Source organism: Ambystoma mexicanum, chromosome 8, assembly GCF_040938575.1.
Source record: "Ambystoma mexicanum isolate Mex_15411 chromosome 8, UKY_AmexF1_1, whole genome shotgun sequence".
NCBI classification, from domain to species: domain Eukaryota; kingdom Metazoa; phylum Chordata; class Amphibia; order Caudata; family Ambystomatidae; genus Ambystoma; species Ambystoma mexicanum.
This window is the reverse complement of record NC_090929.1, coordinates 1492234048-1492261498: the sequence shown is the minus strand read 5'-3', so window position 1 is coordinate 1492261498 and position 27451 is coordinate 1492234048. Positions and strand designations below refer to the sequence as shown.

The 27451-nt window shown below is 48.0% G+C and overlaps 1 protein-coding gene across 3 annotated transcripts in view; it reads right to left on the bottom strand.

Moving 5' to 3' along the window:
- The window catches only part of SUFU (SUFU negative regulator of hedgehog signaling), a 988972-nt gene that overhangs the window by 311389 nt on the left and 650132 nt on the right, over positions 1-27451 (bottom strand). For all 3 annotated transcript variants that reach the window (XM_069611674.1, XM_069611675.1, XM_069611676.1), the window contains one exon: positions 25269-25380. In XM_069611674.1, coding sequence (XP_069467775.1) covers positions 25269-25380 — 112 coding nt within the window. The remainder of the gene's footprint in view (positions 1-25268; positions 25381-27451) is intronic.

Here is a 27451-nt window from a genome sequence, read left to right as displayed (position 1 = left end):
CTAAGTTAGCCTCGATACTCGTGTTGGTATGAGAACCTAAGAGGTTCCTCCCGCGCAGGCAAGTCCTTGGAAAGGAGTCTCCCTTGCGGGGTGCGCTGGAAAAGAGCGGCCCTACCTTGGGCCTGGATCGATGCTTGACTAAGTCCTTCAGGTCCTCTGGAGGCGATCTCTGGAAGAGCTCCCTCCACCTGGCTAGTCTGTTCTTCAGAGACCTTGGAGAAAGCGTGTTGTAGAGGACGTGGGGGTCTGAAGTCGGAAAGAGTCTGTCGCAGGATGGACACCTGTTGAAGTCGGCATGCGCCGGGGAGGAGCGTGACGCCAGAGGACCGAGTACCTGAATGAAAAAAGACAAAAAGAAGTATCGGCGCGTGGAATTACATGGCTGAAGCCAAACCCAGGAGCGCTGGTGAATTCGGCCTGTTCCAGTCAACGCTGAAAAAGGGACAGAGGTGTGGCGTCAGAGCAGCGCATGCTCCCAGGGCTGCACCCCCACGCGTCTCTGAATTTATAGGGAAAGAAGGTTTTTTTCTGGTGAAAAAGGTTCCGTCTCCCATCCCCAGGAAGGGACGGCCATGCAGTACGGAGGAAAGGGGACCGGATGTAAGAGTAGAGTAGGGGAGAGTGTCCAGTGGGAACTGGGCAGAAAGAGATGAGAGCTTTTGGCATGGAAGATCACCACCTCTGTTTTGATAGAGATTATCAGCGAGTCCGAAGTCCTCCAATATTTAATGGCCAAGAGGTAGACATTTTGATAGAGATCAGAGGAGAGGTCAGGAAAAGAGCAGATTTGGGCGTCTTCCGCAAAGAGTTAGAATGAGAGCCCAAAGGAGGAGATCAGTGCCCAAGAGCAGGGATGTAGAGTGTAAAGAGGAGCAGACCCAAGACAGAGCTTTGTGGAACACCAACAGTTAGGGGAGTGAGTTGAGAGGTGTTGTAGGCACTAGGCAGGCATGCCCCCTTTCTCCCCTCCTATTTATACTGGCTATTGAGCCCCGTGCAATCCGACTCAGGACATCTCCCGAGTAGTCTGGGTTTGTGTGGCCCTGGGGAGGAGAGGCCCGGGTTTCACTATGCGGACGACCTGCTCATCTACATGAGCAGTCCTAAAGTCTCATGCCTCGAGATCACCAGATTCCCCACAGATTATCAGGAGTTTTGTGGGCTTAAAGTTAACAGGCAGAAAATCTTTTTCCCGCTCCAGGGCGGGGCCGACGCGATCCTGCCGCACTGTTACGCTCACCTGGTCTCTGTGGAGGCATTAGGGCACGGTTGCAGCCCTCCCACTGGATAGATCTCCCCCTTCAGGTTTCTCCCCCTCCGGACAAGCTGTGGGCGGCGACAATTGGTGGCATTGCTCCTGCGTGAATATGAGAAAACGTGGAGTGCAATGGTTGGTGACTGTTGTGCCTCCCAAACCCTTCGACCCAAGCTGCGATTTCTGTGGGCACGTACCTGCCCATAAGGCTCACCTGGTAAGCATGGAGGATGAGCTCTCCGTCCTGCTACTTCTGGCAGGGGCGCTTGTGGATAGGATCTAGTTGCTTCACTGATCCTTGATACGTATAGTCAAGTCCAGCTGCGACTATGCTCCTCCTGATTGGTGGTAAGTGTCTCTTAATGTTTCTTCTCTTTTCCTCTTAATATTTTCTGTCTTGGTGTTGCTCTCAATGTTATTACTTCCTGAGTAACGTTTTCCCTTCTGCTTTCTTCTTGATAGGTGGAATTGCGGCCCAACAGCAGCTGTGGAGACGCGCAATGCAGCCGGGATGAAGATGGATGAAACTGCAATGTCCGACAACTGGTAAGTGATGGTTTAAGGGAAAGTGCTAGGTTTGATGGTAGCACAACCTTAAACTTAATGCCTGTTAAGTGTCTAACCTTGCTTTTCGTTTTATTTGCAGGTGCTGCGATCGCGGGTGGAGCGCGGCGTGCTGCAGTATCAGGATGAAGATTTCAGCATCCCTGAAGAATGGAGGATGAGCCGCGGTGCCAGGTGATGATGCCTGCGCTCCAGGAGATGTTTGAAGGTGAGCTACGATGCCCAAATGACGATGCCTGTGCTCCGGAAGATGAAGGTGAGCCAGTGCCAAGAAGATGTGCAGAGATGACCACGAAGACACGCACAGGTGAGAGCAGGATCCCCCCAGGTGGTAAGTATGGAGGCAGATGACTGGACTTCTAAAGTTAAGTGGAATCCCAGGTGGCGGTGAGCGTTACGCTACGTGTAAATGCAGAATAACGCAAAGCGTCTGCCTGAGGGATCAGAGCAGTTTATATAGCTGTGCTCGTGGGCACGCCCACTAGGCTTGGCTTGCCTGCCACACCCTGCCACTCCTAGTGAGTGCGCACGTGTCGGGCAACCCAATAGCAAGCAGCCCCACCCAAGTGTGCACGTGGGGCTGCATAAAAGAGGAAATTTACAATGTTAAATACACGTGCACCCAAAATGAAGTGGTGGGTCCATAATAAAAGGTATTTTTAGACCCAAACGAATGTCTTGTTTATTGTTCCTTATGAGCCTGGCGCCAAAGGCGCCAGGACTGTGTCCATCCGGCCCTCTGTGTGTGTGACCTTGTAGGGTCTGTCTCCTTGGCCCAATGACCATTACACACTGTCCCTACTCGGTCTCCATCCAGAGCTTTGTCTACCTCGGTATCAGGGTGACTACCAACCCTGAGGACTTCCTTCAACTCAATCTCCAACCGGTGGTGAGCAGGCTCGAGGCAGACGTCACCCACTGGAAATCCCTTCACCTGGGCCTACTGGTGAGGGCTGCCCTGTTCAAAATGCTTTACCTCCCGAGATTCCTCTACATCTATCAGAATGCCCCTATCCACATACCCTCCACGACCTTCTCCAACAGACCGCATCCTTCGGAAGCTCCTCTGGGGTGGGAAACAACCCTGCATTGCCCCGACCACAATGCAGCAGTCAGTCTGGGAGGGGGTTGGGCATACGGTGCCTTCAGACCTACTACTGGGCCGCACAGCTAGGTGTCTTGAATGGATGGCTCCACGCTGACCCTGCTCTCCCACATGTCGGGATCGAGATTAGGTGCACGGGTGACTGGACGCCCGTCCAAGTCCTATATGGTACGGACTCCGCTATGGCCGACCTCCCGGGGATGATATGCCAAATACAGGTGGTGTTGAACGAAGCACTCCAACACATTGGGTGGGCGAGGAGACCGACGATGTGCCAACCTATGTGGGATAATGTGTACATCTCAGAGGTTGCGACACTGGGCCGCTTTCCCGGATGGGAGGATCGGGGCATACTAGCCATTACGGAGGTCTTACAGGACGGACACCTTAAGCTGTTCGCAATATTATGAGAGGAGTTTGATCTTCCTTCCGGAGACATCTACAGACACGCACAACTGACATGTCCTACACGCCCAGTTCCCCATCCTTTCAGATATTCCAAAAGTTCACCCCTTGAGGTCAATGTCCTGCACGCAAGGACCCTAGCGAAACCCACGTCGACACTGTACCAGGTGATTACTGCATTCGAGGCTCGAGACCTAACCCGCCTGCAGGAGAGATGGGAGATATTAGTGGGCCAACTGGAGTAGGAGGAGTGGGTGGAGGCCCCAATGTTCCCCCCGCAAAATAGACATATACGCCAAATTAAGGCTAATACAGTACAAAATACTCCACCAGGCCTACCACTCCTGGCTGCACTCGCCAAGTGGGGACCGAGGAAGGATGCCCACTGCCCCAAGTGTCGTAGGGTGCCTGGTAGTTTCTACCACATGCTGAGGGAATGTGATGTCATACATAAATTCTGGCGTGAATGTATTCATGAGATTAATGCGGTCCTGGATAACCCAGCTCCACTGGCCGCACTGCTGGGCATCTGGGGGGAGACAGACCACACAAGGGTGGGAAAAACATTCATGGCCATAGCACTGGGCCTCACCAAAGACTTGTGGCCACCACGTGGGGGGCACCCAAAAGACCCACCATCAGCAGATGGACCAATGATATGGACAGATGTGCGTCCATGGAGAAACGCATATATTCTGCCAGAGGCTGCCCGGGCAAATTTCTGAAAGTATGGGGTAAATGGTCCAGCATTAGATGACTCATGAGGCCCCAGCGACTACATTGACACTAACACGGATGGACCTCGCCCCATCTCCACTCCGGGGGAATAATCCACCTTCTCCTTGGAACTAAGCGCATGCATGACCGCACTCAGGCACTCTAGGATGACCTGACCTGCCCGATCGTTTGTTAACAGGTAGACCGCTCTCGCCTTGGCTGACAGACCCACCAACCTAACCTAGTCAATTTCATTTATTGCTGTATGCTTGTGCAACTGGTATGCCTGTCTTGTTGTAAACCAATAAAAGGAATGTATCAAAAAATAAAAAACACAATAGCACTATCCCATACAACCAACAGCACCCACCCACGTGCCTGACCTTTCTGGGCTGCTCAGTCGAGCCTAGCCAGCCACCTAATTCCTAGACTGGCGAAAGTTCACACATGCATCTCCTAATTTAAAACTCTTAGAACCTCTGCACATTGACTATGGTCACTGAGGGCGTTCCAACCACAAAGCGCATTGAGGCCATACAAATGGGGAAAGAGCGCTATATAAATAACCAAATACAATACAATACAATACAATGCAGCCATCACTGCAACACCCATCTCCAGAGGAACCAAAGCTCACAGGCTCAACCGACAAATTTGCAACCCAGTCCTGAACAGCTTTATGTCAACACCAAGCAGAACTCGTCAGCCATGACGCAGAGAAAACTAATGTATGGTGTGTAACCAACACTTCTAAGGAATACCTTAACCTTTGTTAGTCACCTATAACCTTCACCAACAATTTTCTTACCTTTAACAGTGTATAAAATATATTTTTAAGATACTATTGTGGGCATTCCAATATACAAATTAATAATGACCACCCTTTATTCTACCTCACTCTTGGCTTTGACCGTACAACCCAGCCATCATTGGCTGAGTCAGGGAAAGGTTGATTGCCCGTTTGCTTGGGTTTTGGGTGGTAACCCATACCCTGAGCAAGGGGCTATGACAATTCACTAAAAGCTGCCCTTCAACAAAACACAAATAGGATATGCATATGTGCTGAAAGAATGCAAATCATTCTAGCAGTCTCTATCATAAATGTGCTGAATAACTAAAGTCAAAACTGATTGCCTGCAAGTAAATGCTGCACATGATCGAGACAAAGAAATAAAACTCAAAAGCAGAATCATGGTGAAAGTTGAAGATAACGCAAAGCTGGTTTTACTTTTCACACTTCAAAAAATTGGACAAGAACAGCACAACCCCTCAGGGCTGCTCCAAGTTAATAAATGTTGAACAAATAGCAATGGTTACTGAGAACAAAACTCATTCAATTTACATATTGGCTAATAAAATGGCATCTGCTAGTGTTACCAAAAAACCATGTAATACCATCACGTTTTCATTGGCAAGTAGGTTACTTATTAATAGCAAGTAATACCTAAGTGGAAGTATTAAAGGCCTTGCAAGTATGCAGAGTAGCAGGTGTATAGCGGATGTAGAAAAAGTAGAATATTAAAACAAAAGCAACACAATAACAGGAGTTAGGAGGACAAGCCCTATATCCGTTAGCATGTTTAGCATTGTTTAGCAGACATGAGATGGATTTTCAAAATCAGCCCTGGGGTAAATTATTGGAGGCCACCCTATTATGGTTAACTGGGAAGACATTGAGAGGTGCATGGGACGAATCTAGACAATTTGTCCCTTTTCCTGAAAGGGGAGCCACTCCCTATGAGGCTAGGGAAGTGAGCCCGCTAGGCATGGCCCTTCCGAGGGGTCTGGGCAAGTGGGACCCCACTGGGAGGGATGCCCCACTTGGGGACACAGACTCCCATTCTAGAGCAGAACTCCCAGTACAAACTACCTAGTCTCCAAATATGTGAAACGGCAAAGACTAATATCCCCTGGAATTACTATATTTTACAAGGATCCTTCTTTGCATGTATTGGCTACAGGCAATGCTGAACACAGCCTGAACACCATGATCAGCTAAGGAGGACATTGTTCTGTTCATTCATGTGACTTGTATAAGAGAGGCGACAGCTACAGAGAACAAAGAACCACTATGCAGAGGCAGGCCTCTGCATCGTTGATGTCCTGGAGGGCCATAGCCGTGCTAAGCTGTGGAGCTAGTGGCAGCAAGAAGGGTGAGCAAGTTGCAAGCTGGACACCTAAGAGTTGGCGTTCTACCTGACGGAGGAACCGAGGTCGGAGAGTGAGCCAAGACAGGAATCCCCACGTTTCATCTGATGGTGCAACCACTAGTAAGCAGTGGTGGGCCGGTAGTCAGAGACAGGATGCAGAGACCAAAACGTATGAGGGAGCCCGAGTCCCAGAGCTCCACTCACCTTGGACCGTAGCTACCAAACCAAGTAGCAGCAGGGAAAGCCAACTAGCTTACGGGATACCGCTACAAGGTATGAACATTGTGAGTACCAGCTATGTAAGCTCTCCGGTTACGGGAGCCTGAGAAACCCCAACATAAAAACAACAATTGCAAGGCAAGTGGGATTAAAAAAGATTAACATTGAGCTATTAAGGTTACGGGAGCCTGAGAAACCCAAGTCCCTGAAAACCCTGTGTGAGGGGAAAAGAATGTAACATGAACACTTTGAATTAGAGCTGAGAAAGCCACGGAAGCAATAAAAGTCTGACAAAACAGGGTGGACTTCCCTAACGTGAAAGTGTTAATTTCCAAACAATCCGGGAGGGATGGAAATATTTGCATCAAGAGACAGTTTTCTTCATTAACCTTTTTCTTCATTAACCTTTTAAGTGCCAAGGAGAGCTATCTCATCCTTTACATTACGTACGTGTGAGATAGCTCATCCTTTTTGGCACGTTCTTTTGTGCGATCCCTGCAAAGCAGGGATCGCACAAAAGTGTAATCCAACCCCCAGGCTATGTAAGGAGGAGGTCCCTCCTCATGGCCTTGGGGTTGGATTGCCTTCAGTTTCACATCAGCACGCGTAATACGTGCTGACTTGAAACTGAACAAAATTTCACTGCGGCAGCCGAAATTGGCTGCCGCAGTGAAAACAGAAGGTAAGTTACCTTAGTTTTCCCCCTCGATCTGAGGCACTATTGTGCCGTTCAGATCAAGGGAGTTGTCGTTGGAAAGGAGAGAGACTCCCCTTTCCAACAACACAAGCATTGCTGGGTGCGGATCAGGCGCAGATCGCACAATCCACGCGCCCAGCAATGCCCACTAGACCACCAGGGATCTGTTTATGAAGTGGGGGGGGCGGCTTAATATGTAAGCAGCCCTCTCCCCCCCCCGGCCCCCGAAGCATGGGGCAGCAGGTCTGGGCCCCCCTGGGGGCAGATGCCCCTAGGGAATGGCCCAAGATAAGAAAAAAAATACATTTATAAATAGATATGGGTGGGGTGGGACCACCAGGCTTTATTTGGTAATGAAAAATGGGGTGTCCCCCCACCCACACATCCTAGCTTGCAAATGGCATCTAGAGGCACATTTGCTATGAAGGCTAAAGTTGCCCCAGTGCCTTGAGTCGAGAGTGCTCTAGGCTTAAAGGGCAATATTCTCTTGGCAAAAGAGTAACAGAGTTGGATGCAGTTGACAATCCATTGAGTAATCGCTGCTTTAAAGATGGGGTCCCCTTCTCTTCCAGCGACTACAGATCCAAGAAACAATCTGTTTCTGGCTTGTCTTTTGAAGGCAGAACATGACAGCTCTGCGTACATCCAGTATATGCAGACCTCTCTCTGCTGCGTTTGTTGGGTTTTGGAAAAACACAGGACGCTCTATACTTTGATTCACAAGCAATTTTTATATGAATTTGGGTGAGAAGCGAGGATGTGTGCATAGCACCACCTTGTCCTTGTGTATAACTAGGAAGGGGTCTTGTACAGACAAAGCTTTTAGTTCACTAACCCTTCTGATAGAAGTAACGGCTATTAGTAAGGCTGTTTTGTATGTAAGTTATTTAAGGCTGGCTTTAGGCACAGACTCGTAGGGGGTGTTAGGGAGATTTCTCATTTGTATGCTTCATTCTCCTCTCCTAGTGAGATCCCCCAGCACTTGTTGCTGGACCTTTTTCTGAAATCCTGAATGAGTGGAGCCTTTGTCCAATCATTCATTCTTATGGGCTCTATCCTTTGGAACTCTATTCTTTGTATTGTACCTATCCTATGGAGTCTATTTTCCTCCATAACTCTTAAAAACATCTGTATTTTAATAATGCAATATACAGCTCCTTATGGGGAGTGTTGCTGGGGACCCTTTATGGTCCTCCTTTGAGATTATTTTCTTTATCCTAGAGTAACTACAGTTCTTAAGGATAGAGAGATACTTAATACCTCCCCAAAAACGTTATAGTCTGAGAAATTGGCACACACCACCTTATGTGGAGTGAAAAAGAACAAGTTACTTTCTTACCTGGTAACATTCTTTCGATGGGATGGTACGACGACGTATTCCATATCTATGACAGGTAATCACCACAGCTGTGCTGCTTCGGAAACTTTTCCGGCATCTGCGTCCTGCGTCGATGACGTCGATGCGCCGACGTCGAGGACCTCCTCCGACGTCCGACGTCATCCGATGTGATAAGTAGGACGCACGACGCCTGTAGCCTCAGTTGTAGTTTTTTCCCCCAGAACGTGTGACATAAGTCAACTGCCAGTCAGACACAAAGCCTTGCGGAACGTAAGCTGCAATCGCAAAAGAAATTCTGCAGCGGGGAAGGCAGGGCGGGAGCGATATGGAATACGTCGTCGGACCATCCCATCGAAAGAACGTTACCAGGTAAGAAAGTAACTTGTTCTTCGAGGGGATTGGGTCCTCCGACGTATTCCATATCTATGACAGACTCCCAAAGCAGTACCAGAGCAAGGAGGAGGGAAAGAATTTATAAACAAAATTTATAATAGCCAATCAAATAGCAGAGCAAAGGACCGCCTTGCCAAAGGCCAGATCCTGCCCACTGATGGAATCGAGGGAATAATGCCGTACAAATGTATGTACTGAAGCCCAGGTGGCTGCATCACAGATGTTGCGAATAGGAACACCCCTCTGCAGGGCAGTAGACGCAGCCACACCCCTGGTAGAATGGGCCCGCAAGCCAGCCGGTGGGTCCTTACCCGCCAAGCGGTAACACTCCGAGATGGCCAAAATAATCCAGCGGGACAAAGTCTGTTTCGTCACAGCTTGCCCCAAACGCTTACAAGCGTAACCAATAAAGAGTTGATCGTCCACTCTGACCCGGGACATGCGTGAAACATAAAAGCTTAAAGCTCTCCTAGGATCAAGCCTATGGAGCCTCTCCTCTTCCTTACCAGGATGCGGAGGAGGATAGAATGCCGGAAGAACAACCTTCTGGGCCAAATGAAATTCCGTCACTACCTTCGGAAGAAAAGAAGGACGAACACGAAGGACAACCCTGTCCTTGTGGAAAACAGTGAAGGGTGGCTTAACTGAAAGTGCCTGTAACTCACTCACTCTGCGAGCGGAAGTAACCGCAACTAAAAACACAGTTTTCAGAGTTAACAGCCTCAAAGGGCAAGAATGTAAAGGCTCAAACGGAGCACCCATAAGAAACCTAAGAACAAGGTTTAAATCCCAACCAGGCACCAGGAAAGGTGACGGAGGGAACACATTAGTGAGCCCTTTCAGAAACTGTGAAATTAAAGGGATCTTAAAGTAAGAACACTCATCAGACAAGCGCTTAAAGATGGACAGCGCCGCCAGGTAACCTTTAATGGTACCCACTTGCAAGCCCCTGTGGGCCAAAGAAAGCAAAAAGGACAGAACCATGGGGATGTCACATGCAAAAGGATCCACATTCCGAACTCTGCACCAGTCGCAGAATTTACGCCAACGGCACAGAGACTTAGTTGCTGGCCTTCGGGCCGAAAGCAACACCTCCATCACGTCTTCAGGGAGGTTCCAATCCCTATACCTCAACCTTTCAGAAGCCAAGCGTGAAGGTTGAGGGATCTGACCTCTGGATGGAGAACCAGACCCCCCTCCCGTGAGAGCAGATCGTCTCGGTAGGGAAGACGACGTGGAGGGCAGATGGACAAGTCCAGAAGGTCCGGGTACCACGTCTTCCGAGCCCACGCCGGAGCAATGAGGATCATCCGGGAACCGAACTTCCGTAACCTCCGCAGCACTTGCGGGATGACGGGGACTGGAGGAAACGCGTACAGCAGCGGGAACGACCAATCCACCACGAACGCGTCTCCTAAGGCTCCTTTTGGAGGAAATTCCCGCGAGCAGAACCTCTCGCACTTCCGGTTGACACTGGAGGCGAAGAGATCCACTTGAGGGGTCCCCCAAAGGGCGAAGATCTCCAGGAGAATCTCCTGAGCCAATTCCCACTCGTGAGAGATCGCGCTCTGCCTGCTCAGAGCGTCCGCCGTCACGTTTACGACTCCGGCCAGATGAACTGCCGAGACCGAAACTTCCTGCTGGATGGCCCAGAACTCGAGCTGCATCGCCTCCCTGCACAGAGGAAGTGACCCTGCCCCCCCTTTTTTGTTGAGGTAGTGCATGGCCACCGTGTTGTCCGTCAGGATCAGGACATTCCTCCCTCGCACAGTCGGCAGAAAAGCCTTCAGGGCTAGCCTGACAGCCCTCAGCTCCAACAGATTGATATGGAGTCTGGACTCCGACGGAGACCAACGACCGCTGACTGTCAGCCCGCTGGCATGAGCTCCCCATCCCATGAGGGATGCATCCGTCACGATCGTCACCTCCGGCCAGGGAAGCCAAAACGGAGCCCCCTTCATCAAGTTGCCTTTGACGGCCCACCACAGAAGGTCCTGGGCGACCGAGGGCGGCACCTGAATAGGGTCCGACATCCTGCCGGAGGACTGCGACCATTGCATCTTGAGTGCCCACTGCAAAGATCTCATGCGCAGGCGAGCCTCTGGCACCAGAAGAATGCAGGATGCCATGAGGCCGAGCAACCTCAAGAACTCGAACGCTGGGAGCGACTGGGCATGCTGAAACTTGTGCACCATCTGCTGAATGTGAAGAGCCCTCACCTGGGGAGGAAAACACTGCCCCAGGGAAGTGTCGAGCACAGCTCCGATGTACTGGAGCCTCTGCGTTGGCGTCAAATGGGACTTCTTTAAATTGAGGGAGAAGCCCAGCCTGTGAAGGGAGTGGCAGGTGACGGACAGATGATCCAGGACTTGCTCGGGAGAGCTCCCCCTGATCAACCAATCGTCCAGGTAGGGGTAGACGTGAATCCCCCCTTGCCTGAGATGCGCTGCCACCACCACCATGAGCTTGGTGAAGACCCTCGGTGCGGAGGTCAATCCGAACGGCAGGACCCGAAACTGAAAGTGCGAGTCGCCAACCGCGAACCTCAGGTACTTCTTGTGCTTGGGATGGATCGGCACATGGAAGTAAGCATCCTTGAGGTCGAGTGACACCAACCAGTCCTGAAGCTGAAGGGCCTGGAGGACTTGAGAGAGAGTAACCATCTTGAACTTGTCCTTCCTGAGGAGTTTGTTCAAACCGCGCAAGTCCATGATGGGTCTCAATCCCCCGTCTTTCTTGGAAACCAAAAAATAAGGGGAATACCATCCCTTGTTCCTCTCCGCTACAGGCACCAGTTCTATAGCGCCTTTCACCAGCAGGGCTTGAATTTCCTGCGCAAGGAGCGGATCCGGACACTTCAAAGAGAGGTTCCCCGGTGGATTGTCTCGAGGCCTGTGCCGAAAGGGAAGACAGTAGCCGTGGGCTATGATCTCCAGAACCCACACATCTGAAGTAATGGCCTGCCACTCTACAAGATGCTGCGCCAGCCTTCCCCCAACCGGCGAACCATGGGACATAGCCTCATGACTGAGTAGGAGCGGCTGCGGCGTTACCTGAGGGCAAAGAGGCAACTGCCCGAGTGGCCTTGGCACCACGGGTACCCTGTCGTCCACCTCTGGTACCCCTGCGCTGGCCTCTTTGACTGCCAGCCCCTCTCGCTTTACTGAAGGACGAGTAATAGCGAAAGGAACCACCCCTCCACTGCTGTCCCCTAGGACGAAAAGGCGGAGGCTGGCGAACTGCAGCGCCCAACGACTTTGCTGCAGCTTTTGAGGTCTGCAACCTCTCAAGGCTCTCGTCAGCCTTGCTGCCAAAAAGGTGTTCACCGTCAAAGGGCATGTTGAGGAGCCGGGATTGCACATCAGGAGCAAACCCCGACTTCCGCAACCACGCAAACCTGCGTATCACGGTGCTCGCCGCCATGGACCTACTGACGCAATCAGCCAAGTCCAGACCCAACTGAACGGACTCACACATGGCATCCTTACCATCCTGGACCATAGCAAGGAAACCATCCCGTTCAACCCCTTCGGGAATATGTTCAGCCGCCAACGCAACACAGTTCCACAGAGTGTGCGCGAAACGTGACAAGGCACAAATGGAGTTGGCCGCCTGAAGCGCCATACCACCAGAAGAAAACACTTTCTTCGCCCAGCCATCAAAACGCTTGTTGTCCCTATCAGGAGGGATGGTAGGGTACGACGCCTGTTTTGCCGGGGCCGTGGCCGCCTGCACCACCAAACTTTCAGGAGTGGGGTGCCTGGTCAAGTAGCAGGGGTCGCTACTGGCTGGACGGTATTTACGCGACAAGGACTTGCCCACCGCCGGGAGACTCTCCGGAGCAGTCCAAGCCGCCGCCACCCTTCTCTGTAAAGCCATATGGAACGGCAGTACCGGGTCAGTTGGGGGACCAACATCAAGGATGTCCGTCAGGTCATCCTGCACAAACTCCCCTGGGGGAGCAGACCATCCCAGATACTCAGAAACCCTAGCCATAAGGCGCCGGTAAGAGGAATCGGCATGGGAGCCAGGCTCAGGCCGACAAAATTCCACCTCCGGAGAGGTGTCCAGTCCACTGGCATCATGCAGAGACTGCCTCAAATCATCAAACTGACTATGGCCCGAGACAATGTCATCTGGCACCTGACGAGGAACCAGGCCATCAGAAACCTCATCCGCCTCTGAAATATATTCCAGGTGGCGAAAAGAAGGCACCCGAGAGTGCTTGCTCTTAGCCAGAGCCTTCCTAGGGGGTTCTCCCGAGACACGGGGCACCTCCGACACAAAAGGCGTCGATGGCGTCGAGCGAATCGGCGCCGCCGTCGAGAAAACCGGCAACGGCGCCGAGAGGATCGGCGTCGAGGAAATCGGCGTCGACGTCAGATGCAGCGCCTCCAGTATCGGTGGCGTCGACATAGCCCTCGAAGCCGGAGCCCCGAGCGTGTCCCTCGACGACCTGAACGTCGACGGCTTCGACGACTTCCTCGGAGCCGGAGCCTCGAGAAAGCCTGTCGACGCCCTCGACGCCACAGGCGTCTATGTCTTCCTCGAAGACATCACAGGTGCACACGGTCTCGATCGCGTCGAGGACCGGGACCTGGAACGGGTACGGCGAGAACGAGCCTCCTTGTCCGAACGGGACCTCTCCCGTGACTCGCGCCGACCACTCTTGCGAGCGGTGGCTCTCGACCTCACACGGCCGACCCCACTCGGGGGTGCGGACGGTTGAGTACCCTGCGACTCAAGAATCGCCAACATCTTCTTCCCGAAGGAAGCCCATTCCTCCGGCGTCGCACGGCTAGAGGGGTAACCGACGGGCCGGGCAGAGTCTTCCGAAGAGGACCTGGAAGGCGACCGGTGTCGGCGCTTCCGAGAATGCCTCGAAGAGGCGGAGGAGTGGCGAGACCGACTCCTAGAAGAAGACCGACGAGACTTCCGACGATGACGCGGAGAGTCACCCCTCGAATCATCCGTCGACAGCCCCGCCGACTTCGACTTCCGGGGCTTGGACACCCGACCTACCGACAATTTCTTCTTACGCTCGCGCAAGGCCTTGGACGTGAGCGACAGGCAGTCGATACAGTCATCCGTGTCGTGGGTCTCCCCGAGGCACCAGAGGCAGGCGTCGTGCGAGTCAGTCACCGACATCTTGGACCCGCACTCCCCGCACTTCTTAAAGCCCGGACGCGGGGTTGACGACGCAGTGGAAGACATCGTCGAAGAAATACACAAACGAACAGGTTCGAAGAACCAGAAAGAACAGAACTCCAAAGAGTCGAGGCTTAGAACCGAGAAACACGAAGCAACACGTTCGCGGAAAAAACAGAACTGAGGCTACAGGCGTCGTGCGTCCTACTTATCACATCGGATGACGTCGGAGGAGGTCCTCGACGTCGGCGCATCGACGTCATCGACGCAGGACGCAGACGCCGGAAAAGTTTCCGAAGCAGCACAGCTGTGGTGATTACCTGTCATAGATATGGAATACGTCGGAGGACCCAATCCCCTCGAAAGGGATAGTTAGTATCCCCCGTTTCTCTGCTCCTGTGAGTTTTTAGTCACATAGACAACCGCCTAGTTATGACTGGTGGTAGTGGACGTCTTCTACCAAATATTGTGTCATTTTTCTACCACCGCAGACTATGTCCTTAGCCTCAGTAGTGCACAATAGGGGCACCCAAGTACCAACTTGGGGCCTCCCTTTTTTCGCCATTAATAGCGCAGTTATTTGTCAGACCCTCTTCTACCATTCTGGAAGGGGGAAGGCCTGTGTGTGTGTTTGGCCTTTGGCGGGAACCATTGGATGTCCCCCGCCTATGCTCCAGAGTGCCTGGGCAGGCAGGAAGTGGGGGAGGAGTTTTCCACCCCCCGGTCCTTTGTCTGCCAGAGTGCCTGAGCTACCACTGGTGGTCTGGCTGTCCTGACAGCCAACCACACCTTTCTGTAAACTGCTGAGGAAGATTGCAGAGGAGTGAGTGCTGGAACTGTATAAAAAGTGAGGCTCCTGGAGTGAAAAGCAAGTTGACCACTGGAAGTTGAAGTAACCGAGGAAGAAGATGACCAGAGACGCCTGCAGACCCTTTGCAACACTGAAGCGACCACTGCTATCCTGATCCCATTTTCTGTGCGACAGAGGAACTTCAAAGAGGACGACTCCTTCCCTTTGTCTGGTAGGAACAACCAGTTCCAAGATGAACTTTGATTTGAACCGTCCCCCTAGGTCCAGAGAGTTTCCAGATCTGCAGAACCCCAATACCAGGACACATGCTGCCCATGTTGAGTGCATCCTTGTGGAAAGGCAGAATCAGTCCAATTCTTTGCTGGGCCCTCAAGAACACTCCAGAGACACAATCCAACTCATCAAGACCCCCCCTCATCAGAGTGCGGGGCTGCAGGAAGCAAAGAAGACTGACCGGGCAAATTGCATCCTTTGTTGGTGCTGCAGAAAAGGCCCCAAAACCGCCTAGTGACCAGAGAAGCTGATGAAAGCCGTGCCAGAGGTCCTCCTTCGAGACTGCTGCTGAGGGATCCCGTCCATTGTCTTGCCTTTCGTCATCAGACAAAAGGAATCTGGAGGTCAGGTCGACAGCTGTTTTCTTCGAACCCAAGGTACTGTGAGGAAAAAGGTATTGCTTGCCTTATTCCAGAAAGTCGCTCCAGAGCGTTGGAGTGCTCCTAGATATATCCAGGGCAACCCCCTCTTACCTCCGACTCAAGCCACTGCTTGCGTCCCTTAAGCAAGTCCTTTAACAGGGTCTCCAATGTTGGTTAAGTCTTGTATCTTCTTTCGTAGAGACTAGAAAGTATCCACAGGAACCTTAGACTTCTGCTGCTTTTCACGACTTTAAGCCTCTACGGACTGCCTTATAGCTAGGGTTGTGTTTTGGACTTTAAAAGACTTGCTGGAAATTACCTCTAGAACCTGAAGCTCTGGTAGGATAACACTAACCAACTGTTTTCCTTTCACCATCTTATATGTGTATGCTGACTAAATGCAATTACTGCATTACTTTGTGGGTGTGCGTTATTACCGATAGTACAGTCAAACGCCTGTAAGAATTGTATGCTTTCAGCAGCTACCAACTAAGAAGTGTCCTTTTGAAAGTATTGAAAAGTATACCCATGTGTGTTGGTTTATTGTACCAAGTATTTAACAGTGACTTGTGTAAATATAATAAATCTATATTTTAATATAAATGTATGTGTGTTTCTTTGATGTACATTACTAGCTAGGTTCAGTGTACTTGCCTACAGCACACATCTTCCTCTTAAGAGAAGTCTGACTGCTCTGCAACTCTACCACAGTCCCAGAGTAGTACAGACCGATAAAGAGTTGTGGGATCAACAAACCACTGCGATAGCTTACTTAAGTCTTACCTCCAAAGTGAGACCTAAGGAAAAAAACTCCCCTAACAGGGGGCCCCCATGAGCCTTGCGAGTATGACATTAAGGTCCCAGCCAGGAGTAGGATTAAAGATGGAAGGTTACAGTTATTTTGACACCCTCAATGAAAGCCTTAACTGAGGCACCTTCCACCACAATATTTTGCACTGAGATGTGATGCAAGTGGAGAGCCCCGCTAGGTGTACTTGGAGTGAGTTAAACATAAATCCTGAGTTAAAGACAAATACTGAGTCAAGTAGGTAGAGCAGGTAGTTGACTATGTTTGTGGATGAACAGTTGGTTGGATTGAGAAACCGTGTCTTGCACCATAACACAAAGCATTTCCATTTGTTAAAATAGCAATGCCTTGTGTTAGGCTTGCGCGCGTCCTCGAGTATTTCCATGCACCTTTGGTCTAGGTTAAGGTGACCAAAGTCTATGACCTCAGGAGCCAAGCTGCTAGGTTCAGCTTCTGAGGACATGGGTGCAGCGTTGGTCCCTGATCCTGGATCAACTGTTTGTCCGTGCAGGGTAGTTTCATGGGAGGACACAGGGACATCATTTGTAGGTGTGAGAACCAGGTCTGGTGGGCCCACATTGGAGTTATTAGGAGCAGTGTTACTTGTTCCTGTTGTAGCTTGTGGACTATTTCGTTGAGCAGGGGTGTTGCGGTGGGAGGGAGGTGTCAGGGGGGCTGCGTATGCAAATTACCCTGACCAGTTCATCAGAAGTGCATTCCCCTTGGATCCTTTCTGGGAAAACCTGGATGCGTAATCTTGGCATTGTGCATTTTCCAGGGTTGCAAAAAGGTCTGTATCTGGGAACCCCCAGTTTGAGAAGACGTAGTTTAACACATATGTGTTTAGTTGCCATTCGTGCTCAGAGGGTAGCATTGTATTCCTGCTTAGTACGTCTGTCCGAGAAATAAGTTCACCTGGAACATGTTGTGCCACTACGAACATGTGATCTAGTGCCCATAGCCAGATGATCTGGGCTAGTTTTGAGAGCCCTGGAGAATGCGTACACCTTTTGTTTACATAAAACATGGCTGTGGTACTGCTCGTCAGGACTAGGACTGTCTGGCGCACTATCTTAGGCTTGAAGTGCTTTGACAATCGCTAGTAGTTCGAGAAGGTTGATGTGCTTGCTGGTTAGCGCAGGCCGTGAGCAGTGTGATGCAGGAAGCAAGCGCCCAACCCAGCCATCGATGAGTTTGTCATGAGTGTGGCCTCGATCACTGGTGTGTGGAAAGACTTCACCTTAGCAGAATGTCGCTGTTCCACCACACTAGCGATTGAACCAGAGGTTAAGAAACCACCACCAGATTGTCCCACAACCCGCTTGCTTGTGACCATTGTCTCGCTAGCCACTCTTGCATTGGACGCATGCGCAGCTTGACGTGAGGCACTAGGTAGATGCAGGAAGCCATCATTCCTAGCAGGCGCACTGCCTTTCGTACAGTCACCTGACGACTGGCTACGTACGGAGGTGTTTGAAACAGCACGTTTTGGGCCCCCTCTTCAGAGGGGTAGACTAGTCTGACGTCTGTTTTGATTAGTATCCCAGAGATTGCTTTACTTGGCTGACCACTAAACTCTACTTTGTTTACAGAGAAGCCCAATTAGAACAGCAGATTGATAGTTTGCTGCATGTTTTGAAATCACCTCTGGGGAGAATCCCCGGTAATTAGCCAGTCGTCTATGTGAGGTACACAGGAATGGACTGCCTTCGCGACTACCTTTATGAATACCCTGGATCTTTGGTGTAAATCCGGAGTCTCCGAGCCAGGAATGTTTTTTTTTAAGAGAATACCCCCTGCAATAACGCTTCTGAGGCATCTGCAGAATCCAAGAAATGTTTTTGGCTGTTTTGGGAAACCTATTCGCCGTCTGTAGTGATTTTGAGGAGGTAGGAGTGAGCTGGTTCCGGTACCAAGTCCAGATGCAAAGAGGCCACATCCCACTTGGTGCTGCTGTAGCTGGCAAGCAAGGTGGTGTTTTTTTCTATCCTTTACCAGTGTATAAAGTCTCTTACACTCCTTGTTGGGGCGTGCCTCAGAGGTTGAAAGTGGAACACCAGCTATTTTTCTGATAGTGGTCATCACCAGAGAATCAAGCTTGACGTGACCCTTAAGGTAGAGGGGATCTGAAGGAGAGGGCCTAAAAGATTTCTCCACCAGTGGGTTAACCGCCCTAGTAAGAGAGGGAGTAGACCGGGATGGAGCAACCTTTTTTTGATGGACTCTAGGAGAGGAAATTCAGGCTAACTGGCTTTTTCTCATTGAGAATATTTTCAACGAAGTCGGTCCCTGCAGGACTGGATTCCTCAGTCTCGATGCCAAAATGGTGAGCAGCCTTTTTCATCAGCTCATTGTAGAGGGGTAGGTCTGCAATGGGAGACGAGCAAACGCCCTCAACTACAGAAGGGTCGACAGGGCCGAAAAAGATGTCTGGGTCATCCTGGTCTTGAAAGTAGGTGTCCTCATCCGCCCGGCCGGGTTCATCGTGAACATCCACCCACTTATCCTGGTCAGTCTGTGTGGACTGCATGTCCTCTTAAAGAGATCCCTCTTTAGACTCCCCCGGAGGCAAGGCTGGGGCCACAGGAGATGCTTCCACTGGACAATCCACTCCAGGGGTGTCCTCAGGCTCTCGAGAGCGCTTGTTGTGGAGGACGCGAGACAAAAGGTGAGGACGACTCCTCATAACGTCCACAGGCCTGTTGGTCTTGAGAAGAATGCTTGTGTTTTTCTGGCCGAAAAAATGTGATTTGTGCTTTTTCGGCAGATGTTTCGGCATGTCTGCCTCAGCTGTCAACAGAACCACAGTGGGTGTGCAGGTAGCTGGGTGCTTGTTAAAAGAACTGATCAACAATCTGTAAAGCTGAGACTGTTGAAGCTGAAAGAGAAGCAGTGTAGAAGCTAAGAGAGATTCTAGTGGTAGCTGTAAGACAGACAGAAGAGGTAAATAGCCTGCCCTTTCTTATGGCATATGAAAGAAGAGTGCCTTGCCTACCTGCAGAGGTCATAGAGTCTGGTCTAAGTTGCCTGATAAATTCCTAAAATTTCAAATTGCGGAAGAATCAACAATAAACCTGTGGTTCTCTATAATATTGTCAGAACACTTTATATTGAATGTAGTTGAAGTAGAAGCAGACTGAAGCAAAGGAGCCTGCTTTCACAGTACCATTTGCAAAAGGGAGTTGTCAAGGAGAAAGCAACCCCCTTATAAGAAGCATCCTGACAAGTTATATCCAAGACACTGCAGAGGTTACAAAAAGAAGGACAGTTGTTGAAGTAGATGTTGTACTTTTGTTTTGAAATTTATCAACTCTATCCTGGAAGGAGGTTATCCAGGATTACCACTGGTACGGTTCTCTTTGTGGAGATTAAAAGGGGAACTTTACAACAAACGCAGAAGGAACTGTTACCGGTGGATATTTTGTTTGGATGAAGTTTCTTTGTAACTTTTCAAGAAATTATTTAAAGGGATAGTCCAGTAAAAAAAATGATTTTAAAAATAGATAGGCAACATTAAAAAAATAATACTAGCACTTTTTTTTTTTTAACTTCCTATGTAAAATTTTGAGCTATTCAAGCTCAAAATTCGCAAAAGCAAGCACATGGGCGCATCCATTTTGTGAAATGGATGCCCGCCTGTGCTGGCTTTTGCGGCACTAATGAAGGAAAAGCCAGCCAGCTGTATTAAACAAAAGCTACCGCTGGGTGGCTTTTCCTTCATTGGTGCTGTACGCGGAGGACGGGGACCGGAGACCAGAGCAGGGAAGCTGCAGCTGAATCTCGGTAAGTGCTATTTATTTTTTTTTAAAAATAAGCACTAGCTACGGTCTTCTTTCTAAGTTTTCCGGGCTGGAGGAGCCCGGAAAACTTAGAAATAAAACCGCAGCTTTAAAAACGTTGTATTTATGTTTGCGGTCGCTTTTGAAGCAGCTAGTGCTTATTTTAAAAAAAATAAATGGCACTTACCAAGATTCAGCTGCAGCTTTCCTGCTCTGGTCTCCGGTCCGCGTCCTCCGAGTCCCGGCACCAATGAAGGAAAAGCCACACAGCGGTAGCTTTTGTTTACTACAGCTGGCTGGCTTTTCCTTCATTAGTGCCGCAAAAGCAAAAGCCAGCACAGGCGGGCATCCAGTTCACAAAATGGATGCGCCCATGTGCTTGCTTTTGCGAATTTTGAGCTTGAATAGCTCAAAATTTTACATAGGAAGTTTTTTAAAAAAAAGTGCTAGTATTTTTTTAATGTTGCCCATCTATTTTTAAAATAGCATTTTTTACTGGACTATCCCTTTAAGGCTTTACTTTTCTTTGGGAGAAATTGATTTTGGGACTTCCTGGGGAACGAGATCTACCCAGGACAAAATGAAGTCATCCAAGATGCTGGCTATTTGGTAATCTTTTATTTAGTCTATGTTTTGTTGTTTAGTGTGATGGCCAGTTTTGCGTATGCTAGGAGATTTCCCCTTAGATTCTAGAGTAGGTAAGGAATTCTCTGGTAGAGTAGGCTTCGTTAGGATTTCTTTGCATTTTCTGTTTAAAATAAAATGTCAAATACTGAGAAAACTACAAGCAGTTGTCCACCTCGCATTACTGATCCCTCATAATATGGGCAAGAGAGGCCCAAAGAACTATTCTTAAAAGTAAACCAGAGTTGTGAAACAGTTGTCATACAAGTGTTGTACTCAGCCAAGAGCGACTCAAAGACTGAAGTCAAAGGATTATTGTACAAGTGTTACCTTTGGCCAGAAAAGGCTCCAAGGAACTATAGTGTATGAAAATCTCAAGGAGTAAAGACAAATCCAGGGGAAGGGAACTACCCTCTTGAACCAAGAACTTTGTCCTTGGGGAAACTTTTGTCTAAATCACTTATTCTTCCTTTTTTAACACCTTTTCCAAACCAACCAAGGTTAAAGACAAATCCCCTTTTTCACTTTAGAGTTTTGTTTGTAGTCAGAGGGTGAGAATAGAACGTCAGATACCGGACAGTTTTACGGTTGGCATCCCAACATGGACAGAGCCTTGGTTTTTGTTTAGGTAGGGAAATCATTTTAAGAGCAGGGTCAGAAAAGACTTTTCCTAAACCCCTTTTCTTTAATAAGTCTTTAACTCAAAACCATGGCAGACTCCTCACAGGTATTTGAGGCTTGTGGTCAAGCCCCAAAATCACAACTGATCTACCTCCGTTTTAGATTCCTTGAGTGGACCTGTAGCTCGCTTATGGTACTTGGAGCACTGAAGGCCCATCAATGGAGCAAGCAGGGCAACATCAATATAGTATAATATATTGTGTTGAATAAAAGATTGTACAAACAAGTTTATTAGTTGAATGTACTTTATTTTTTGGTTAGTAAGTAGGTCAAATGTAATTTTAATTGCACATTTCAGGGAAGTAATTTAAAAGTACTCTCTGGTAAGTGAGGAAAAGGTATTCCAATGTCCACAGGGGCACCCAGCCATCCCTAAAGACTGTGCATTAATGGCGGGTAAGCACCAGCTTAGACACTTGGCAATGTTTAATTGCTTTAAATGTTCTAGATCGGCCCAGTGCTCTCCTATTGACCAAGGCTGGCCTATGGGGAAAAGTTCTAGCAACTTTCAATTGATGTTTCATGCATTTCTGACAACGACCACGTAGTATACATAAACCTATATAATCCTATGGGCATATAGTATCCTGGAGGGAACATTCCTAGTCAAATGTTGCTATATTCGCCAATGTCTGCCCCTCAATTAGTCTCTAGTTCTCGAAGAGCAACTGCTAGTGCTCCCCGAAGCCTCAGGAAAGACCGCAGCAACTGATTATGATCTCCTGGAAAGAAGTGAGTTGAAGACCCATGGGAGGAAGGTAAAACATGATAAAATGAAGAAATGACGAACGTCTGCAGCTGCTGGGAAGCACTGGAACCCAATGGTTCAAGTGCTGGAGTCAAAGCAGGTAGGAAGCTGTGACTTTCGAGGCACTGACATTCTTTTCTTGATCTTTGTCTTTGATTCTGTTGCAGTAACCCCAAAACCTTTGGTCTGCCTGGTGACCCCTGGGCTTCAGTTCTTTGTGCGTGCCCCAGTGTCTACAGGATTGGCAGGCAGGGAGGGTTGAAACAGACATGGTTGTCCCCATCGGCCATGGGAATAAGGCACTGCCGTAGGGTCTTTGCGGTAGAGGCGATGTCACATTTTCCCAGCAGTGCTGCGTCTTGGGAAGGGTCTCAGACAGGACTGCACACCAGTAGAGCAATCAGTCAGGCATTGAAGTCTTCAGTGATGCATCCCATGAAATTAACACTGCAATGGAGCATAGCCTCACTAGCTATATGGAATTAGCGGGTGAGATGGAATTTCAACTGCCAATAGCATGTGTGTGCATCCAATACACCTATGGCTAATACCCAATCACTTAGGTTCTGCTCTTTCGAACTTGTCAGGTCTGTTCACTGGCTTTGGGATGGGAATTCCAATCTAAGCAAAGACACCCAAACATTCCAGCCTTATCTGGTCAGACTTACCTCCACAGGTCTCATTTGGGAAATGACCATGTAAGGCGCACATCGTGTCCACCATTTTGTTTTAGCAGGTTGGTTCTCCATGGCTACCTGTCACAGGCGAGTCCAAAGAGAGCGCACATAGCTTTCACTCATTTGCTCATAGACCTTCACGTGGCCAACAAAGACAGATGAAAGTACATAGCACTGGATTTTATAGGCATGTTAGGTGGGGGGTGTAGACCAAACCGCAAACTGTGAATCAGCTAAATATATCAACAAGACATGCAATTTACATGTAGCAATGTGACCGTAGTCGCAATGAATATCAGGGTATGGTGGTGTACCCTCCCAGAGAGGCCAAAGCGTATCAGGCACACATTTTAAAAGGTTGTGATCCTTGTTGATGCCTTACATAAATAGGACACCCCAAAGAAAAAGCCACAAAACTGATGAAGGAATACAGAAAACATTGCCACTACATGTTAAACTCTACAGACGTGGAGTAGGTACTTTCTCCCTTGCAGCCATATATGACATTTGAATCTAACTCACTATCTCATAGCAGAAACGTCTGAGCGCGGATGGAATCTATACTTTTATTTACGCACAGGATCCCTCAGGGAATGCACATCTGTATTCATGCCATGAATGAGGCCTCCTATTAGGACTCCACAAGAAAAAGTGAAGAAAATCAAAAATACTCGCACCAGAGGGGTAGGATGGTACTTTGTGTCACAAAGGCAATTCAGTCAAGAAGCCAAGCTCACTATCAGCAAACTGACATGTATGAATGTCATTTGTTTACATCATAGCATATGAAACTAGAGACTGCCCATTAAATGATTAAGTATTACATATTAGTTTTGCATTGAATGCAGTTTTTTTTTCAGACAGGTGTGCTTAAAAACTTCAAATGTGGCAGATACATTAACTGCAGCACTATCCCAAGCTATGTTAACATGCTTGGAACAGCCATTTCTGTAGAGGCATACATAAAACCTTGGTGCAACCAGTCTGCACCCCTTTGTTTAGGATTACTTCTGTGCAACAGAAAGGTGAGCATTAACGTAATATATTCACTTTGGAGGGGCTTATCCCGATGTTCACAGGGTTTAATCCAAGTAGTCCCATTCAGTCTCACATTTGGAGAAGAATGAAATAAGTACTGATGTGTTGGATAATAAGAGCACAAGCAAGTGGTGCCCGATTGGAGACTATTCCCTTTGGTAACGCTGAAATCTGATGCATTCTCTTTTGATCAGAGAGCACAATGGCTTCTGACAGGGGTGGACCTTAATGCTTCACATCTCATTGCACTCTAAGAAGCGAGGTCAGGTCAACATCTGAAAAGGTTATAGTAGGGCTTCCCAATCTCTCATATTCCAGTTAACCTTTGGGGTGGTGGGAGCCCCAGGGAGGCTGAGACACAAGCTAGATTACCCTCTTTAGACAAATGAACCTGTGACAAACTAAGATGCTTTCTAATTAAGCCACATCTCGGATCAGTGACATTTAAGGCATCCCTGAAACCAGTCTCACAAAACAAACATTATATAAATAAATCATGAAGGTATTTTGAAAGCATTGATGTCAGTTTACAACCATCTTACATAGTAATGCCAGTCTACAGAGAAGTTATGAAAATATATAGTACAAAGCATCCATGGACACTGAACGAGACTGGCCAAAGGAGATAGGGTATGGGTTGGTAGTTGCTGGGGTAAAGGAATAGTAAATCCGAGCACTCACATTGTCGTATGGCTATCGCTCATAATTGAGACCGCAAATTACTGTGGCACAAATCTTGACAGCAAATATTGTTGAATCCCAACATTAATCTTTTTTCCATTAAATATGCTATGATTGGAGATCTATCCAGTCCTACACTAAATGAGATGTTTTTTTACTTGGATTCCAAACTCGTTAAAATATTGCTATTAGGTATCCAAGCATGAAATGAATGCCACATTATTGATCTAGACAATTTGGTGTCTGGATTTGTGTTGGCGAGAGGATTGCTTTCATAATTATGAACCTGAATTGTAATGAGAAAGTAACTAATCCAGTACTGCATTAGTTTTCCGTTTTAGCCAAAAAGAAAGGAACTGTGCCAAATCAGGGATGTGTCAAAAGAGTTGCAAATCCATAAGAGATCCTCATGTAAAGAAAAGGGTATGTTGCTGTAAAAAGTGGCATCACTTACACATTCAACCTTCTTCCTACAGACTTTCACAAAGTGTTTTTGCTGATAAATTAGCTTAGCATTCCCATCCATAAAGTGGCAGTGTGACTTTGATATACTGAAAACCACAAGTATTCACAAATGTTTCGGAATTTTGAATAGGAATGATGCCTAAATGCTATCTAGCAAACATTTCATGAGATTTGGTAATTTGTTAATTTACATGTTCATAATAAACTAGAATAACAATATTTACTGTCTTCCCACAAGTAAATAAGTATGCCACTGCTCTTCGAGAGAGAAAGGACACCAAGGACTCTCGGTGGTGGGCAAATGATTTAATGCATAGAATGAGACTTACGGTGCTCGGTCATGGTTCATCCCATTATGTCTTTGGCCAGTAATTGGAGGTAAAACTGGCTTAGTGTTTATTTCAAGACCTCGTCGGAGCGTCTCTCGAATTTGCTCTGTATCTATGGGAAGAAACCAAATATACATTCTTAACATCATTCTTACCATGGGGGAATGAAATCAATGAATTATTTTAGATTTACGTGATAAAGTTGCAGCGGATTTGAACGTTGCAGAAAAATGTGAAGCTGAAAGTTTCGCTTAACAAAAATTTTGAATGCCCTGATCCCCTTTGCCCCTTACAATTATACCCAAATCCCTGCATTTACCTGCTTTCGCCTCCCTGTATCGAGCTCTCCTTGCGACGTCAGTTCCATCTCCGAATTATGTGTGGGAACTGACGGCGCAGGGTCCATCATTTATTTTTTCTTTCTTGTCCCCCGCTTTCCATATAATGGAAGCGGGGGACACCTCTGCTTCCCCCGAACCCATGTCGAACAAGGGAAGCAGGGGGAAATCCCTGCAACCCCCACTCCCCTTGTACGACATTTTGGGAATTCGTAATTTATCAAGCCGAATGTGCATTGAAAAGCACAGTCACCTTTTTTTTCGACATTTTCGGGAGAAACCATTATTTTTACTTTTCAATAAAGTCTACAATTTTGAAGTAGTCCTGGCATTTTGAGTTCGACAGATCATTCAAGTGCTCAATCAGAAGTCTAGCATAACTGAATAGTGATATAATGTATAGCTCCATTTCAAAACATACATCTAGCAACTGTAAAATATTATAAATTATAAAGCTTTTCAATCTTGAACTTTGAAATCCGATGACACTAAGATTTGAATGTTTCTAAACGACCCCCATTTTGCACATTTAAATGTACACTCTGCGATCAGTCAATTGCTTGTGACAACATGGGCATCCCCCTTTAGTTTGCCGGTGTCACTATGTATAATGCGGACTTCGGACATTTCACTTCGGAGGATGCTTACTCAACCTTCACTTTGCGTGTCCTTTAGCATACATTTGTCTGTGTGAATCAGATAAAGAAACAAGCTCCATTGGGTAATCAATTTTTTTTTTTTAGAAGGATGAATTAAACGTAAGCCAGGTTTAACCACGCAGAAGTCCAGGCATGGCCAAAATGTGGAGAGAGGGACGCTAACTTGATGCATATGTTTTGGGCATGTGTGGAAATCAGGAGATTCTGGAGGGAGGTGGCACAGCTGTTAGTGGATGCTGGGATTACGCTGGATGTAGACTCTTCAAAAGCCTGCCTGCTTGGGTGCTTTCTGAGACCCAAGCAGGCTAAACATGTAAGCAAGCTGAAGTATATCTTAGCAAAACAGAAAAGCAATGGGATGGAAATCACGGACGAGACCAGTGGAGCAAGCATGGTGGGGAGATCTGTTAAAATGGGCCAATGCAGAAACGGTGGCGGGGTGGGAAGCACCCAGCAGCAAGGAGGAATGGGGAGTACGAGGAGTAGATACAGGGAAGCATTTGGTATCTGATTTAGCTGCCACTGTACATGATATTCAAGATACGGGGGCAACCACCGGTAGTACACGCGCCGCCACGGATGAAGTGGCTCTGATATAAAATGGACAGTGTTTGGAAGTGTCAGGTAGGCCCAGGGGAGGGAACGGGCATTGGGGAGGGAGGTTATTTATTCACATGTTTTCGCTTGTGATTATTAAAAGTGTACATGGTGGTGTTTGTGTGTTAAAATAATGTTTGGAAAAAAATGAATTAAACCTAACAGTTTTGCAGATTTTCACTCATTTTACAAGAGTGACTCAATACTTTTCATTGTAATTAACACTTAACTCTTTTCTCTGTGTATTAGAATAGGAGTGGCCAATTTTGCAAGAACAGGACTGAGGCATAGGGGTGAAGTTACTACAAGTGTTTTGTACAGAAAAGTTGGGGAAGCGTAAGGAGAAAAGTGGCTTTTCAGGGTTCACCCTTCATTAAAATCAAAAAATAAAACAAAGAAGGAGTAGGTGCTGAGAGAATTGAGGGTGATAGGGAACTATGTGAAGTAAACAGAAGTAAAGGACACCATTTAATGACATTCTATATAAATCTAAAGATTAAGGCACTGTTGCACAAAGTGAACATTTCAAAGGGAATGTGTGACAAAGACATAGTGGACAAAGTAAACATATGCCTTTAAAAACATGCAA